Source organism: Drosophila simulans, chromosome 3L (assembly GCF_016746395.2).
Source record: "Drosophila simulans strain w501 chromosome 3L, Prin_Dsim_3.1, whole genome shotgun sequence".
NCBI lineage: Eukaryota > Metazoa > Arthropoda > Insecta > Diptera > Drosophilidae > Drosophila > Drosophila simulans.
In genome coordinates this window covers 6,656,236-6,674,464 of record NC_052522.2, presented here as the reverse complement: position 1 = coordinate 6,674,464, position 18,229 = coordinate 6,656,236, and the positions used below count along the sequence as shown (strand labels likewise).

Sequence of the window (18,229 nt, the reverse complement as noted above, 5' to 3'; positions counted from 1 at the left end):
AAAGATATCAAATTTATATAATATGTAATAAGTAGCAATATGAAAATACCTCATATTACCTCACATTTAAATACAGCAAATCCATTAGCCATGATTAATCAGTCAGGAATTTCCCCCCAATATCTTTAGGACAATCCTCCGAAAATCCCATAAATTCTTAAAGCGCATTTCAACTAGCACATGACCATTAAAAAACCTGTCCTTTCCGTTTTCCATATAAAAGTTTATATAGCCCGAGGGGCAGGTTTCATCTACACGAGTGGGTGTGTGTGTTTTGTGTGCGTGTGTGTGTGTTCAACTACCCCAAAATGGCAGGTGGCAATAGATAAACGTATAAATAGGCTTGTGGGCAGCCATGTTGTTTCCCCATTAAATTTCATTTCATTTCGCCGTCTATTATTTCTTTTTTTTTTTTTTTGTTAGAAAATAATTAAGAGAGCATAGAGAATAATTATATGGGTGGATAATATAATACTGTCGATATTATATTGTTCAAGTGCATGAAGCGCATCGCGTGGGTGTTTTTGCTTAGTTTGGTGCGGAAAATATAATTTTCATTTTTATTTTCCATTTTCCGTACGCTTTATTGAAACATTATAAACCACGCGCGCCAAGAGTTCAATTTCAACAAAAATAACAACCGATATTTTCGTTTTGTTTAAACGGCATTATTGCCGTCGCATAAATAAAAATCATTGCACTTGCGCTTCTGTACAATATATATTATTGTTATTATTTGTTATTTGTTACTGTTATTGTTTTTGGGCCAGTTGTTGTTTATATATTTAAGCCTAAAACTGGCTTTCAATTATGCGAATTTATTTCGCACACAAAAGCGAGTGAGGAGGGCTCGGGTTATACGAGTATGTATTTTTTGGGCTGATGCAATTTTTATGCAGAATTACTAACCAATATAATTTCGGCACAAAATTGTTAATCAGCATCCAACGAAATATGCATTTAAATTATGAATTAAATGTTAAAAGCGTGCGGTACATTAGATGACAATGAGGTGGCCAGGGGGCAATGTGCAAGTGGAATTTAATGATATTTCATGAATTTGTTTTCCATTTTTTGGAAACAACTTAAATCATTGAAAAATGCTACTAATACCTTGACGAATTGTAAAGTTTTGAATGATTTCTGTAAACGAAAAATACATCCAAACTTATTTCGTAAATTAAATTGACCGCGTAAATCTGGCAAATTGTCACTTTAATCGCCAGTCGATTGACGTCGGTGTTTTTATTTTTTTTTTTTGTTCAACGATTGTGCATTGACCAGGGACAAACAGAGATCCATCAGGTGCTTCCAGCGGCACTTAAGGCCTTATAAAAGGGTAATTTCACGAAATGCCACGCTTTTTAATGGCAACTTTCATTAACGAGCGGTATAACTCGATCTGCGAGGGGTGTTGTTAGTTAATTGCCAATTGCTCGCTCTCTGACGTAGGCAATCACATTATAATATGCTCACTTAATTATTTAATGGCTTTCCGAACACTTTAAGCAAACAAACGAAATTAATAATACACGCAATTATCGCGATTTCATCGATATAAACGCCCTATCGTAACCAGCATCTGCAAAAGGTGGCCGTAAAACTCCTGTAAAACTGTCAAAACCAACGACTCATAAACTTCGCAACCAAAAAGCGGACGAAAGTAAATGCAAATAAATGATGCCGCTAATTAAATAATAATAAAAGGACGGAGCGTTTTTTTTTCGAATAATATTCTTTTTTATTTGTTTTTTAAGAGTTTTTTTTTGCTTTTCAGTTTTTTCTTCTTGGTTTTCCTCGGTGTGGATGTGTGTGTTTTTGTGTGTGTGGGTGGAAATGCACCGCTTTCTTGACTTTGCTGTTGCATATATATGTACGTCTATATAATTTATTATACAGTTGAGGGCATGGCTTAATCTTAAATATTCGGCTTCGCTTCTCTCGCTCTTACAGTATAGTTTTCAACATACCAAAACAAAGTACACTAAACAAAAATTTCGTTAGATTCTATAATATATAAAGTTACACCAAAGGATAAGGTTTGATTTTCATTTTAGTTTTTTGTATAAGAAAATAGAAAAAGTAGACTAAAATGTAAACGTATATCAAAAAACACAAAGAGGATTTTTTTTTACACAATTTTCGTTTATTTTTGTTGTTGAAATAATTTCAAGTTTGTCGTTTAGCATTTAGTTTGCCTTTTGTTTTAATGTACATCAATTAATATATTACAATTTAGCATTTGTGGTATTTGATTATTATTGGTTTGTTTAAATTTTAAGATTTAGCTATATTCTTTTTTGTTTTCCATTCGATTTCCTTTTGCTTATATAGAAAGTACAGTACTAAGTAACTAAACTTCACGTGCCTATTCATTAAAAATTACCGCCTAAAAATTAAAATTTATATTTTGTAAATGTTGTTTATTTTTTTTTCGCTTGTGGTTGTATTTTTAATGATTTTTCGCTTAGGGGGCTTATTAAAAAATCTACAATTGCATTTAAAGCTAAAAAATATGACTTAACTGTAAGTTTTTTATTTACAGATGTTTTGGGGTTTTCTCATATTTTACTTAATCCTTCCTTCATCTCGTATTTTTGTTTACTTCGCCGCGCGTTAAATTCTACGTTTTTCTTTTTCTGTTCGTTTATAGATGTTTTAGAGTACAATCTACTGGCTATATATATATAATATATATAAACACGGCTTTCTTAAGAACCTAAACCCTATCTAGAACCCACCGAGTTCTCCTACCGCTGCCTTCATTTTCATTGAGCCTTCTTTACTTGATCTAAACGGCGACAAAGTGTTGAACGAAAAAGTATTTTGTGGACTTTTGGGCATGGAAACATTTACCTTGCTTATGGAGAGCAGCTGAGGAATTTGTTTTCTTTGCTTGTCTTTTTTGGTTTCTTTAACACTTGGGTCGCACTTTTAACTAGTTTCTCTGTTTTTTTGTTTTCATTTAGTTTAATTTTTTAGCATTTAGTTTTTAGGTTAAAACAACATCACTTGGTTTCACGTTTGATTTGAATTGCGTGTTTCTTTCGCTTTTTTACAAAGGAAATGTTTCGTTTACATTTTAATTTAGTTAATTTGATTTAATTTAAGCAAGTTTTTCAAACTTTAAAACAAACTAAAATGGTGGATGGCAGCCTCCCCATCTTCTCCACCTCCTCCACTCCCTGCTCCTATTTAAGCTGAAGTTTAACACAGATTAATGCACTGGTAAAAAAGATGATTTCTCAACCTCATCGACGGACCTCATCTTATTTCTATTCTTTAAAGATCTGCATACAGTCGAGCTTGTCTAACTTGGAACTCAAAATGGTTCGTATTGTTTAAATATATATGTTTAAAATAATGTTTTTCCGCCTCTATTTAATAACAGATTTTAAGAACACTGTGAAATGCTATTTCGAAATTTTAAAAAACCTCAAAACACCGCAGAAATAAAATATTGAAAAATTTCAAAAATATTCATATGACTTACGAAATATTCTAAAATTTTCACAGCTAGTTAAATTTTATCGAATCAAACCAACTGAGTTCGCGTTAGAGAAGTTCGACTGTACGATTCTAGGGCTGCTCCCGCTTGAAATGCGGCCACCCATTCGACGCCGAATCCTAGGAGGACTCATAGCCGAACCAGGCGGCCGACGAATGCTATTCGCCACCCGCTCCGCCCGCCCCGCCAAAGCTGTTGAAGTGCCGTACCGCTCCCGGTGCCGCCGCCGCTCCAAACTGCAGACTCAGCTCGAAGAGGCGGCGGGCGTGGAGCTGCTGCTGCTGCTGCTGGTGGTGGTGGTGCTGCTGGTGATGGTGGTGCTGATAGTGGTGGTGCTGGTGCAGCGGATTCAGATTGAGATGGCCACCGAGCACCGAGGATGCGGATCCGGCCGGCGAGGCGGAGCTGGGCGGCTGGAGTGGCAGGCCACTGTTGCTGCCGGCACCCGGTGACAATTGGGAATTGCTGCTGGTGCCGCCGACGGTCTGCTGCTGCGAGTGCTGCAACTGATCGCTCGTGTGGAACAGGTGCGGATGGTGGGCGGGATTCAGGTGCGGATGCTGGTGCGGATGCGGATGCGGGTGGTGCGGATGCTGGTAGCGCATGGGATCCATGTACATGGCGGCTGCTGCAGCGGCTGCTATGCTGGATGCCTGCTGTTGTTGCTGTTGCTGCTGGTGGTGTTTAACTTGCTCCTCGTTGTTGTTGTTATTATTATTGTTATTGTTGGTGCTGCTATTGTTGTTGTTATTATTATTATTGTTGTTAGCCTGATTGCCAGCGGAGGAGCTGCCCAGCGGACTCTGCGGCGACATCACCTGGCTGGTCATCGTAGCCGATGATCCCGCACTGGAGGATGGTGTATTCGGTGTGTGCTGCTGCTGATGTTGCTGCTGTTGCTGGTGTTGCTGCTGCTGTTGTTGCTGCTGCTGTTGCTGCTGGCTTAGACTATTGAGGGATGCAGGAGTGGACGCAGCTGCAGCTGAGTTCGACTCCTGGATTTCTGATTGCTAGTGGGCCGCCAACTGATGCGCCGCTACCGCCGAGGATTGCATATTCTGTGGGCTCAGCATGGGCGGACTGTGCGAGTGGGAGTGTGTGCCCATCGGACTGCCGTGCATATCGTGATGCGGATGATAGCCACCATGATGCATATGGCCCGGCGGCATGCCGTCCATCATGTCGCCGCCGAGCGTATTTGGTGGCGTCATGCGCTTCTCCTTCTGCCGCCGATTACAGAACCACACGCGCACCACCTCCTTCTCCAGCTGCAAGGAGTCGGCCAACGAGGTTATCTCCTGGGCGGATGGCTTCGGCTGCTTGTGGAAGTGCTGCTCCAGTGCCCCCTTCACGCTCACCTCGATGCTGGTGCGTTTCTTGCGCTTACGCCCCTGAGCGGCGATCTTGTCAATGGACGTGGGTGAGCCCGTTGTGGAGTCCGCCTCCTCCAGCCACTTCTGCAGCAGCGGCTTCAGCTTGCACATGTTCTTGAAGCTCAGCTGCAGTGCCTCAAATCTGCAGATGGTCGTCTGCGAGAACACATTGCCATAGAGAGTGCCCAGTGCCAGGCCCACATCGGCCTGGGTGAAGCCCAGCTTGATTCGGCGCTGCTTGAACTGCTTGGCAAAGGCCTCCAGATCATCGGACGTGGGAGTGTCCTCCTCGCCGCCGCTTATGGCATCCCGATCACCGCCGCCCATGTGATGGTGTATGTGCAGCTGTGGCGATTCCCCGCGCAGCGTATGATGCAGTGGCGCCACACTCTGATGATGGGCCGCTGCAACCGCATGGGCCGGATGATGGAGCATTCCGTTCATGGCATGATGGTACTGCAACGGTGAGCCGCCCGTGGGCGCATAGTGTCCCGCATGGGGAGCATGCCAGGCGGCATGGGGCGAGGCCATGCCCTGTTGGATGCGCGTCTGCTGCGAGAGATGCGACATCTCCTGCTTGACGGTATCGGCTGCCGAGGCAACGGCAGCGGCGGCGGGCAGATGGTGCGTATGATGGGTTTGCATCCACGGATCCGGATGGAGGGCACTCCATGAGCCCAACCCGGAACCGGAACCCAATCCAAGTCCGCCACCATTGCCCTGGCCATTGGGCGATGGCGACGAGGGCAACTGATGGTGGGCAGCTGCCGCGGCGGCGGCATGATGATGATGATGGTGCTGCATGTACTTCATCTCACCGGCATCCGCCGCCGAGCGCGGCGACGAGGTGTGATATCCACCGCCTCCGAGGGCCATGTCCAGATCACCGCTCGGCGGCGTCATGTACGAAGTCGCGGCCATCCCCACCGCTCTGGGGCTGTTCAGGCCCTCCACGCTGGCGGGGTAGGGCTCCAAGTTGGGGCTCAGTTTAACGACTTTGTACACCGATCGATCGAAAGGAAGACCAGGGTCCCTATGCTCATTCCACTCGAACCGTGAGGCAACCGTCTTGACGTCTTTTACGGGCAACGTGGCAGGCGCAAAAATTCTATTTCGCTTATTTTGTTTTTTCGTTTTTTGTTTTTGGGCTCGACGGTTTTTTCCGTTTGCTTTTTTGGGGGCGTGGCCCTCGAGCGCGTTCAACAAGTTTATTTCAGCTTTGGGTTAAGTTAAAAATCCGACGGCAATTTGCTTGGGGTTTCACGTTTATTTAGCTTGACTAGCGTGTTGGGCTAACTGCGTTTTATTTGGTTATTTATTTAGATTTTTTATTTTCGAATTTCATTTAGCACTTCTAACACTTGGCACTTTTTGTGGCGATTTTTCGCAACGATTTAAATCATCGATAGAACTCAGTGGTCAGAACGCAGAACTCTGATATTCAGATACAGATTGAGATTTCGAATGTGTGTTTCTACTGGGTTGCTTGACCGATTCGATGCCGATTGAGATGTGAGATTGTGTGTTGTGAGATTTGAGCAGTCAAGACAGCCGAGAGCCCAGGGAAAATTCACGTGCAGACTCGTAGAGCTATCGAAGTGAACTAACGTCATGTCTCGCACCGCAGCTCTACGTTGAGCGCTCTCGACGCTCGGCGGTACGTCGCACAGATACGATTACGCACACCGACGAGCGCAGTACGCACACACACCCCGGCGAGCGAAACCAGTTTGTCCGCTGGCCTTCCAGCGTTCCATGGGTGCGAGCAGCACCGCCATTGGTGCGGCAAGCGAGATAGACGCTCAACCGAGCAACTGGAAGGGAGACTTGCGCTCTATTGGGCTCACCGTATTCCAGCGTTACGCCCCCAAAACCAGCAAAAACAAAAAATATATGAGCTGAAAAAATAATACCAGAGCCGGCTCTACGAAGTTCCCTCAATGCATTCCCATGCAGAGTGACATTTTTAATTGCCCAGTGCCCAGTGCGAGCGAGAGAGGGCGAGAGATGATACGAACGGCGACGGCGCATCTCTCGATTTCTTCGAGTGCCAGCTATCGGGAACACAGGGATTACACGTAGTGCCATCTCCCAGTTGGAGCTTTTGCGTCCAGGACTTCTCTCTCCCGTTCGGGGAGCTTTGTTTCAGTTCCTTGCAGCTCCTTGGCCAGACAACTTTTCCCTTAGCTTTGTGAGTGTGTGTGTTTGTTTGGGAAGGGGGGAAATCTGGAGTGGTTGCCATTGCGATTTGGAGAACATATTACTAACGTATCGTAGAAAAGGAATTAAACAAATAAACAGTTCAAATATTTAACTATTTATCGTTGTGCTTTTAACAATACTATTGAAGGCAACCGTTTTTCTCGTTCGTTCAAAAGTGTGAATAGTAATAATACATAATCTTTATAGAACAAATAATATTTGATTATCATAAATCTGCACAATCCAATTTTCGCTGAATTCTGTTGAAAATATTTTTATATAGACTGTTTCCCATTAAATATTTAACCAATGTGTTAATAAGAAACACTTATTTTTATGTTTTTAGTTTCTAATATGTGTGAGTGACGCTTAAATAAATTAAAGAAAGTAAATTCTATCAGTTTATTGATTATTTTGAAATAGTATTTAAAATTTTTGTTTGAAAAAGTAACCATATTATGGTTGAATATTTTATCGTTTCTTTTTCATATGCATATAAGTTTTATTTGGCTGCCTACATAAAATATACCTTTCTTTTGCACCTTGATATCTTTCTTTTGGTCATTGTGTTTTGTGACTGTGTTTTGACTGCTTTACAGTTAAATTATGTTTCACTGACAAAAGATATTGATTCACTTCATCCGTCAGTTTCATTGATTCTATGACCAGTTTGCGAAATTAATGCGAAACTAGCGATCCATTTGCATAGCTAAAGGAATTGCCATTGTTAAAGTTATCATTGGAATACTGACTTTTGTTTCTGGCTGTGCAGTTTTTAAAGTTTTTTGATTTAGTGGAGCGTTAGCAGACAATGGGAAGAATCGAATGAAAAGTATCCGTAAGAGTTTATGTTTCCTAAAACAATGAATGAATGAAACTCTGGACACAATCTCCTTTAAAGCCAATTATAGCTTATTTAACCAAATTTGCCTTTCTAAAATAAAGGAAAATTACTTAATCTTCTCCCACTATTTCCCTTAAATATGTCAACATGTATTCAGAATTTTCCCACTTACAAAAAATATTTAATTAATGCACAAAATGTTCAGAGCTACCCTGTCATATATTTTATCATTTAATAAATCCTGGCACACATAATATGCCCAAGAATCCCATAAACACCCACCACAAGATACTTAGCATAGTTGTAGACGATCCCTTTGAGGCAGGTCAAGAGCTCAATCAAAAAATTATGCAAACTAAGGTCATCCAGCCGAGCAGACGCAAGCCAGACAAGTTCGAGCGTATTTGCATGAAATTTGTTTACGTTTTTTTTCCATGACCATATCCTTTGGCCACGCACTTGGGCATAATTAATAAGCCAAGCGTTTCCAACCCAAAAACCCCAGTGACAAAATAAAGTCACAGTCATTGTTGGTCCTTAGACAAAAATTTACATGATAATTAGGTGGCGGCGCTAAATAACAACAGCGAGTGAGTAAAAAACAAAAAAAACGCTGGTATTTAAATTTCAAATGTCGAAGCGAAGGAAGAAATCCTGTTTCTGCTGGCCATCCTCCCTCCTCGGTGATTCTGTCACTTTTTTCTGCTTTTCGTTTTTTGTCCATATGCTAAATGCGCACGCGCCGCGTTTTTGGTTTTTGTGGCCAGCAAAGGACTTGTTGCATAATTATGCGCCGCATGCGAGTAAATAAAAAACGATACGATGGTAAAAAATGAGCAGGAAAATATACATATATACAACTAAGCGCTGCGTTTATGAATGGAAGATATCTCGTGGCAGCCGCGTCCACGGCGCCGTTGATTTGGATGATAATGAGCTCGATTAGCATTTCGGCTGCATTTTTATATGGCCATCTACCATCTACCCGTCTCCCTCTCCAGTCGGCTGTCTCTATCTCACACCTCGTTTTCGGGCCGCACTTGTTTATAATTATTAGCATAATTTTCTTTCTTATTTTGCATTAATTTGCCATCCCGACCGGCAAACGAGTGCGAGTGCGAGCGAGAGCCGAAAACCTCAATGTCTGCTTTGGTAATTAAAGTGCCATAATTTCCGAATCAAGACATATAAACTGGTCTGCTTTTGATCGCTTTGTTTATCGCGCAATACAATTAATGCACACTCACACATACGATAAGTATGCGAATCTCTATATTTGTGGGGGAAATAAAACACGTCGACTAATTTGTGGCAAATGCAAAGTAATTTTATCGGTTTAAGCTGTATTTAATGCCATTGAACAGGATTTTCGGCATGAAGAGCATTATTTTATTGCATGTGCCACTCCGCTGAGTGGGTGTATATTTTTAAGTGTTAGTCGTAACTCTAATTTAAATAAGGCAAATTAATAAAAAGATATAAACAATTAAAGAAGCTTTAGCTTGGGCACTCGTTAAAGTGTTTTAAAATTAATATGTACAGAAAATCCAAAAGCCATCTAAGCATTAGAAACGTGATTCCCTTTAACCATTAACAGATAATATGATCTCCTTTTTAAGCGTAACCTTTAGAACCCCAGTTGATTTGATAGGTAACCCAAGGAGAATCGATTAAAACTCTCGCATTCAATTAATCCTTACCTTGTCCTACCTACATCATCTTCAATATAAATCTCATGCAAATAATCCCACCATCATCCTCCCAACCCTTTCCATCCTTCAACCTTCACCCCAACCCCATTTCCGGATCTATCTATATTGCTCATTTGCAAACAAACGTTTCATTAGAGAGACACATCGAAGGCATCATCATCAGCTGCAATCCATTTGCGTATAAAGAAGAAGCCTCGGACAACTCGTTACCATATGCCCAGCTCTCGATTATTTTTTGCGCGCCAAAAAAAAAGTGGAGAGACAAGCACTTAAGAAAACAACAGGATGGTGAGGAAGTCCTGAAGACGAGGCCGCCGAAGAAGACAACCCTTGAGCAACCCTTTATTACGCTTTTCGGCAAGGTCAACTATCTATCCGTGTAGGCAAATTGCATATAGGCAAATCCGAATCTCCCGTGGATGCAACCCAACCATTTATCATTTTCTTTCTGTTCTCTTTTTCGTGTGGCCCTCCTGCAATTTCAATTTTTGCAATTTTGCATGCAGCGGCCGTTAAAAAAGTCTCTGGTATGCAATCAGGGCGCTTATCCTTTGGGTCTTCGGCCCGAATCCTTTCACTTTCGCTACCTACGAACCGAGACAAGCTGGCAGGGCAATTCGGAAGTAGAGTTTGCCAAAATTCCAGCACACACACGCACATCCTTGCTGTCATATGCAAATTAGCACAGCCAAAATAGAAAATTTCTGCGTCCCGCCAAAAAACACAGACCAGCAGCAACCAAAAAAATAAAGTAAAAATGCGAACGGAGCACAAAATGGCAATTGTTGTCGAAAAGGGTAGAAGAACGACCCATCGCCCCGTTTTCGGTTTAAATGCATTTTTGGTGCGCCTCATTGGCTTTTGGCATTGAGGCCCGACGCCCAACTGTCAATGAGACCGCGCAAAGGGCAAATATGCAAATTAGTTAGCATTTTTTCCCTTTTATTTATTAACTAATTTATCTCTGCGGCGCTGTGACACGTCCCATAGGCAGAGCGAACCCGTCAGGGTCGTGAATTATTGGCGAATGACATAGAGGAGGTACGAAAAAGCGTTGCAACACCTGGACACAATTTTTTTTACAACTTTTTTTTTGCCTTTATGTGGGGTAAGCGTCGCTTTCAACGCTCGTTAAGTAGTTAAGTAGGTTATGATAAAGCCGATTGTAGAAGAATAGTTCAAAATGTCCTTAAATCTACTGGGGTAAATTTAAGAGCTATGAACATGAACATGTATAAATGTAAACTTAGATAATAATATCCAAAACTCGCTGAAAATTATATAAATAAGTTAGAAACAATTTTACCCATCAGATAAACAATATATGTTTGGAACATAAAATCAGATCAATTTTCGTTTTAAAGGCCAAAACTTGCATCTGCTTAACTCACTTTCGAGATTTGAGTTTAATAGTTTGGATTTTGGTTTCATTATTTGGGAAAACTCCAGATAAAGAGAAAATCTAGAAAAATAAATAATTCATTAAGGCGTTAAATCTCCATAAACTTCACTTTTGTGTGCTGTCCTCTCACTTTCAATCGGCTCGAAATGCAAACCAAAGCACTCAGTCACTGAAAACCCAACCCAAGAATGATGGCTGGAAAATGGAAAATGTATGAAAATTAAAACTCTGTTCACACCCACCGAAGTGGCGACAGGAAATTCAACGAAATACATACAAGCCGGGCGGCAAAGGGAAAAACATATGTCAATAAAAATCTCTTTTCATGGAACATTTGCATAATGCAGTCAAAAGGGCAACGCGTTCTCCGACTCTTCCTTTTCCTGTGCCCAGGTGACTGGGACTTCAAACAGAGCCCAAACTTGCAAACTATGGCACAACTACGGCACGCATGTTGGTTGGTTTCCTTCGAAAAACAGAAAAACTGAAAAAAACGATTGCGTCAAACGATATCCATCGCATTTCGAGGGGTCGTGGCCTTTTAGGCCCAGGGGTGCATATCATTAGCGACAAAAACAGTGGCACACATTTTCCGACTGACACTTTTTTCCTGGCACACCAAATGCCTCCTGGCACATCAAAGGCCAATCAACTCGTCCAATTGTTTTTATGCCCCGAGTTCTTAGTGTTTTCGGTTCTTATAGGAAGCGGAAGTGAACCCTTCTAACCCCTGACTTAGCCTTTCCACGAACCATCTGCCCAAGGGGTGGGTTTTTCGACAGTCCGTGGTGAGTTTTCTCTGACCTTGCCATAAAAATTGCAAATTGGAAAGTTTCGCTTAACCAAATGAAAGATTGTTTAGACTTTATATTTTATTATATTTCAATAATGTATGATTTTGATGAAAAACAACATCAGTTTTACTTTTATATTTTTAGTCTACCAGGTAGGTAGGATTTAAATAATAGAAACATCACAACTTCCTTCATTATTGCATAATTTCTGTTTTTATTTACAAGTCTGGTTAAATGAATTTTAATTGAACCATAAACGCCATTTTTATTGCGTAAGTCGCACGCGCCACGCCGAACCAAATTGCGCAGAAATTGCAAATCGCCCATAAGGCATAAATGAAATTTTTATAATCGAAACGATTGCCGAAAAACGCCCGAAAGTTGCGCATGCGCCGAATTTTGTGTTTTTGCCGCTGCCACTGAAATTGCTTATACTGTTACTGTTATTGTTATTAACTTTAGCTGACAGTGACAGGAGCGAAAAACTCAAAATAAAAAACTTTGTGCCGACAAAGACTTGACGCCCTGACGTGACATGGTCAACTTTAATATTTTTTTTGGTCGGGAGATGTGGTCAGGAGTTCTTTGATCTGCGGGCGGCTGACGGAGGTGGATATAGCACGTGCAGAAAGCCTCAGACGGCGATGGTATCTACTGAACCACTATCCTCCAGAGATGTGGCGAAAATCAAAAGACTTCGGACACAAACGCGTTTTCATTGAAACCGCTTTGAGCGCGATGCTTTACACCTGATAACCGACCAAAAAAGTAAGGCGAAATAAAACGCGAAAAAAATGGAGTAGTCTTTCCATTGAGACCGCCACAGGACTGTGATGTAATCAGACTCTCAACCCCCCGCGCTCCTGCGATTTGCCGTACGTGATATTGTTAAAAGCTTTTAATTGAAGTCATCTTCTTGCTCAAAACAGGTAGCTGCCCCCAAAGAGTTGTCTTCTTCTGCTGCCATCGATGTCGAGCATTTTTATGATTAAACTAATTTTTCTTTCCCCCATATAGCAGGTGATGGTTCCCCGAGCTCTCCCGATATCCCGCCATTCCTGTGCGTCCCTCTAGCCAAGTTATTTTAATAAACTGCGCGACGTGCCGAGCATTCTGAAATGCGATCAGTTTCAATTTTATTATTGCCGCTGCTGCGGTTGCTTCTGCTTTTCAGCATTTCTGCTTTTAGATTATGTAGTTCCAGCACTTGTAAGTGTTGTTAGAAGCCAGCCCCGAAGAGGAGTGCCCCGGACACGGCTGACCAGGCCCAACGTGCTCATTTAACAGTAGCCAGCAAACGTTCACATTTCCCTGTTGTTTGTACCTCTTTGTATAATAATTTAAAGCGGCGTAAAAATATTTTAATGATAAGATATAATGGCCGTTCAGCTGGCGGAGGCGCTTCGCTTTTGGCCAAGTCAAACAAGGCGTTTAGAAGGGCCTTTTAAGTTGAAGACCGGCGCGGGCTAGGAATTTTAACTTTGGTTTGGCTAATAACATAATAAAAACCCTTTGAAACGATGCGATAGATATGATTCGACAATTGTATAACATGATTTGAATTATTCAAATTTCTTGCATACCTCACGGTGCACTAAAGTTATGAAAGTATGTTGCAGTTATTGGCATTCCTACAAATAGATTTTTAGCACGCTTCTCAAAGAATTAAAAATTGGAAAGTTTTATATTTTTGGTTCCTATCATGACTTATTTGTGCTATTTTTCTTGTAAACTTCCTCTTTAGAAACACCATCTATTATGCCCCTTTTTAAAAAATGTTTGCAGTGATTGTAGGCAACCTGTACACGAAGCTTATTTATTTTCCAATCCTTACCCCCTGAAATAATTTATGCGCTGCAATGACACTTGCTCATGACCTTATCGACGTCGTCATCGTCATTGCAGTTGGGCCCGGACTTTGGCAACAACTTTGGCCAGCGGCATACATATTTTTTTGGTTTTTGTTTTTGCTGTGGCCAGACCTAAGCGAAAAACCAATAACAACAATTAAGCACATATACACGACCATGCACAACAACAAAGAGCACAGTTTTGCCATGAATTGTATTGTTGCCATTTTTCTTTATGGTTTTATGCGTTTTGGCATAGAGTTCCAGCCAGAGTCGAAGGATAGTTGGATATTGAGCAAATAAATCAATTTATTTCAATTATAATTATAGGCCCGAGTGCAGGCCGAAGCAGAGAGACTCCACTTCTCACTGCATCCTTCTGCAGTTTTTTATTTTTTCGTTCGCCTGCGGGTAATGTTTTTTTCCCCCCTCTTTTTTACTGGGAGCGCGCGTGGCCAACTGCTCATTACTTTTGTGGCAGCACACGCCCCGTTTTGGTTATTGAGGCGTAGTTTTGGCCAATTGTTGAAAAATGAAATGGTCTGGCACATAGTTATGCCCCGATATCGGATCGGCATCTCCCTCGCTTCTGGCTAGGCATTCGTATGTTACATGGAGATGTAAGAATTCCATTTTTGATTTTAATCAATAGAATCGCCGGTTATTTATACGCCAGCGCTACTTCACAACTTTATTTGAATGCCCCAGGGTTTGCTCTTTGAGCCCTCGATTCGGTGGGTTTTTTCCTTATTCGGCAAGGTTGCAAATTATATGCATTACGCATACGCAGCGGGGAAGTCCTCCTGCTTCCAACTGCAGTGGCTTACGTTTTGTAAATTAACTTATAAGTGAAGCTCAGAAAAACAGGCTGCACCGATGAGTGCGATAAGTAAGCGGAATTACCGATGGATTTAAACAACTTGTTATAAGGTAGGCTCAAAAATGAATAAAAAAGAGTTTATAAACAAATATTTATTGTTTAAAAACTATTTAAGCTATTTAAATAAAACCATATTAATTCAAACATTATTTTATAATCATAATCAATAATCAAATATGTAATTGGGTGACAAATACTTTTCTTAGGTGAACAAATAACTTAAAATCATATATGTATCTAGCCTTTACCTTCTGACATTCAGTAACCTTTAAGAAAAAGTCAAAGGCAATCTGGAATCTTAATCTGGAAACTGTACTGCACCTGCTATCCGCCAGTTGTCAACGCCAGTAGCTCGGGACCCAGTCTTCAGAAATAGTTGTGGCCGTTCCATATCTAAATATACAAACGTACAGATACCGGCTGCGATGCCTTGCCAACCTGTCTCACATTTCAAAATACATAATTAAGTATGCACAGCGAGTTTGTTAGATAAAAATCTTAAAAACCCTTAAAAAGCTTTAAGCGCCTAAGACACACACACTGGAAATTATTCACTTGTATGGGGCGGGCAAAAGAGACAAACCGAGGAGGCAATACTTGATGGATAACTTGATAGGTATCAGAAGAGTTTTTCTCTTTCTGTTGGCGACTTTTTGGTCTTTTTTTCGTATCAGAGCACAAAACAAGCTAGAAATACAACAACTATCACGTATGCGATGTATGATACAAAAACACTTTGGCGACAATCATGGGAACGATTTTTTTTTTTTTGGATTTGTGTGCGTCGCTAGCTGCGACCATTAAAATGACCAAACCCAAAGAAGAGGTCAGACCGATAACGAGCGAAAGCTAAAAAGGCAGTTAAGACGGTCTGGCACCTGATGGTCGTTTTAGCCGATTTGTAACAGAAAGCTTTCACATGTGTCTCCAAAAAAAAACTGAAAACCAAACCCAGCCGATGCCCGGCGACTAATCAACGACTGAAATCGATAAAGTTTCCCAATGCCAGGGAGACACTGAAGAAACTTAATTAAAAGGTCTCTGTTAATGCTGTTAATTTGAAAATATTGTCGAAGGAAACGACCTGACATACCAGCACACAGACACACACACTAGATGAGGCTCTCGAAATCAGACAAAAGATGCTACGTTATAAAATCGTAGAAGAAACGCCATAAAAAACGGCAGCCAACAGCATCAACTAATTTTATGGCCCCCGCATTTTGTGTCTGCGTTGACAGACATCTCGGCGGGATCGTATCCCCTCCGGTTTACCACCTGGTTAATCAGGCCCCAAACGCAGTTGATCAACAATTTCAGCCTGATGACAAACAAGTTCGTTGCCCAACGCATTTGCTCTAAATATTCGGCTAGCAGCAGCACAAACATCAAAAACCTTTTTCAATAACAAGTTCGTTGCCTAAGTCTTTTGTTTTAATTTTTACTCGTGTTCAGTCAAATGAAGCAGAATATTTGTTTTTCTCAACAAATTTTATAACTTGCTAAAGAAATGCTACGTTGCTTTTTATAATAAACAATTTCAAAGAAATGTATTAATAATATAGTTTTGGGACATTTTTTTGCATAATTTCTTGGTAAGTACTTAAAAGACAAAATTTATTTAAATTACATAGTAAATAGCTACCCGTCAAATGTGAGTAGCTCATGTTTTTTCCTTTCCCACTTCAATTAAAGCCTAAATATATGAGAGCGACCACCGCTCTGCAAATGCAACCATCGCATACAAATGACGCCCATTTGGCCTTAACCAAAACGAAAATTTCACTGAATTTTCAATGCGACAACCGATTTCCTCAATCAAAACGAAGGCATTGAAAATTAAGTCCCCCGCCCACGACCGCCTCCCCTCAATAATGTTAATAATCAGGCATATAGACGAAGTTAAAGAGTTGCACCAGCAACGAACAACAACGAAAATGCACCGTGATGCAGGTGGTTTTGGGGCGGGTGAACGGATGGGTGTAAGTGGATGGGGCCAATTGCGATTGCTGCGTGGCCTCCGTTTCATTTTTATATATATGTGTATGCATAAATATATGTGTGTATACAATTTTTGTTGGTACGCCCGAATGGCGTTGCACGCACACATGAAGAGATGGATACACACGCACTAGCAATGTAACTTCAACCTTCAATTGTTGTTGGCGGTTGTCACGAAACGTTATTCGTGCGGCGGCCATGCGAGTTCACTGCCTCCCCGCACTGCGCGTGTGTGAGTAGCTTTTGGTGCTTTTCACATACAGTGAAGCCTCGGAAGGGAAACCAATAGATTGGATGTTAGCTACGTTAGCTCAGAAACTTATAGTTTACACAACGATTAAAATGTAGTTTACATTTAATTGTTCTACAACTATTTTGGAACCTAATTTGGAAGCATACAAGCTCCCACTAGTCAGAAATTTAATGTTATAAGGCTTCCTAATTTGTCCACATAAACGTCTAAATAAAAAGTTCCTTCTTCTTCGCATTGACTGTACATACACACATTGTATAATGTTGTTGGCCATTTGCCGTTCGCTTTGTTTTTATTGCTCTTCGCCGCATTCGTGGCTATAACAAATAACAACAGCAACAATCACAGTGGGCTCCTCACCATGGCGGCCATATTAACATGGCTTAGAGTACAGTTTGCACCTGCAGCTAAGGCGGGACGGACTGAAAAAAACAAAATATCGTTAACTGCTCAAAAGTTTTACGACAGAGAATCTATTGTTGAGTACTGCACGTGATTGAATCGAATCGGAGAAGGAAAACCACAAACAAAAACACTAGAAAAATTGCGTTGGTTTTTTCGGGGGCAAATTAGAAAACCCGCTCACGATCAAAGCCAACTACAAGAACACATCCAGCAACAAGCTAACAAGCACAACTGGGCGAATCGCAGAATTGTAGTAAAAATTTCCAAGCCTCGGGCCTGCTAATTGGCCAAGTCAATAATAACAATAAATGTATTGATTTTTCTTTATTTTTTTGGCAATTTGTCGGCTGTCAACACTCAATCATATCAGCAAATATTTATGGTCGGCTCTTCTTATATCGCAACTTTTGAACAATAAATACTTTGCATTCCTTTTAATTTGTTCAACTTCTTGTAATGCTTGCCAACTTAAAATATAGTAATTAACAGGAGGTAAACTAAAAAAAGAGAGAAGCTTCCATTGCTGTTTAATTGCCAAGGCACATGCAAGTGTAGGAGGAGGGGGAGTGGACTCATCACGGTGAGAAAACCCATCAACTTGGCTAGCTGACATGCAATTATAATTTCTTTATATATATTTTTGTGTTTGTGTGGATTAATCCAAAACAATGCGGGGCTCACACAATAAATTCATTAGTTATTGTCTAATTGGCGCATATAACGAAGGCAATTTCGAATGCTCAATGGGCACAGGGGGAATTACATTTGGGGTGTCTGCTGTTATATACAAAAAGCAGGTTGAAGGAACTTTCGTTAACAGATTAAGGCACTTTTTTCCTTTACTCTAGTATATTTTACTTGATTTTGTGAATGTTACCCACATAATTGATTCATTACTTCCTTTAGTGATCCGTTTTTTGTTGGTTTGATTTCATGACAATAACCCACACACGGCAATTAATTTGGGGAGAGCTTGTTGCCATTTTACGATCGTCATTAAACCCA

At 41.0% G+C, this 18,229-nt stretch overlaps 1 protein-coding gene and 1 long non-coding RNA gene across 2 annotated transcripts; one reads left to right on the top strand and one right to left on the bottom strand.

The window, feature by feature from the left end:
• Positions 1-4,507: 4,507 nt before the first annotated feature.
• LOC27206284 (POU domain protein CF1A) lies at positions 4,508-6,576 on the bottom strand. Its single transcript, XM_016170968.3, has one exon. It carries the CDS (start codon positions 5,800-5,802, stop codon positions 4,519-4,521), a length of 1,284 nt encoding a protein of 427 aa, XP_016030676.2. The 5' UTR covers positions 5,803-6,576; the 3' UTR covers positions 4,508-4,518.
• A 223-nt stretch (positions 6,577-6,799) lies between these two features.
• Positions 6,800-15,976, top strand: LOC120284709. The gene is made up of 2 exons (XR_006541705.1): positions 6,800-7,072; positions 9,775-15,976. It is a non-coding gene; the product is annotated as an uncharacterized LOC120284709 (long non-coding RNA).
• Positions 15,977-18,229: the final 2,253 nt, after the last annotated feature.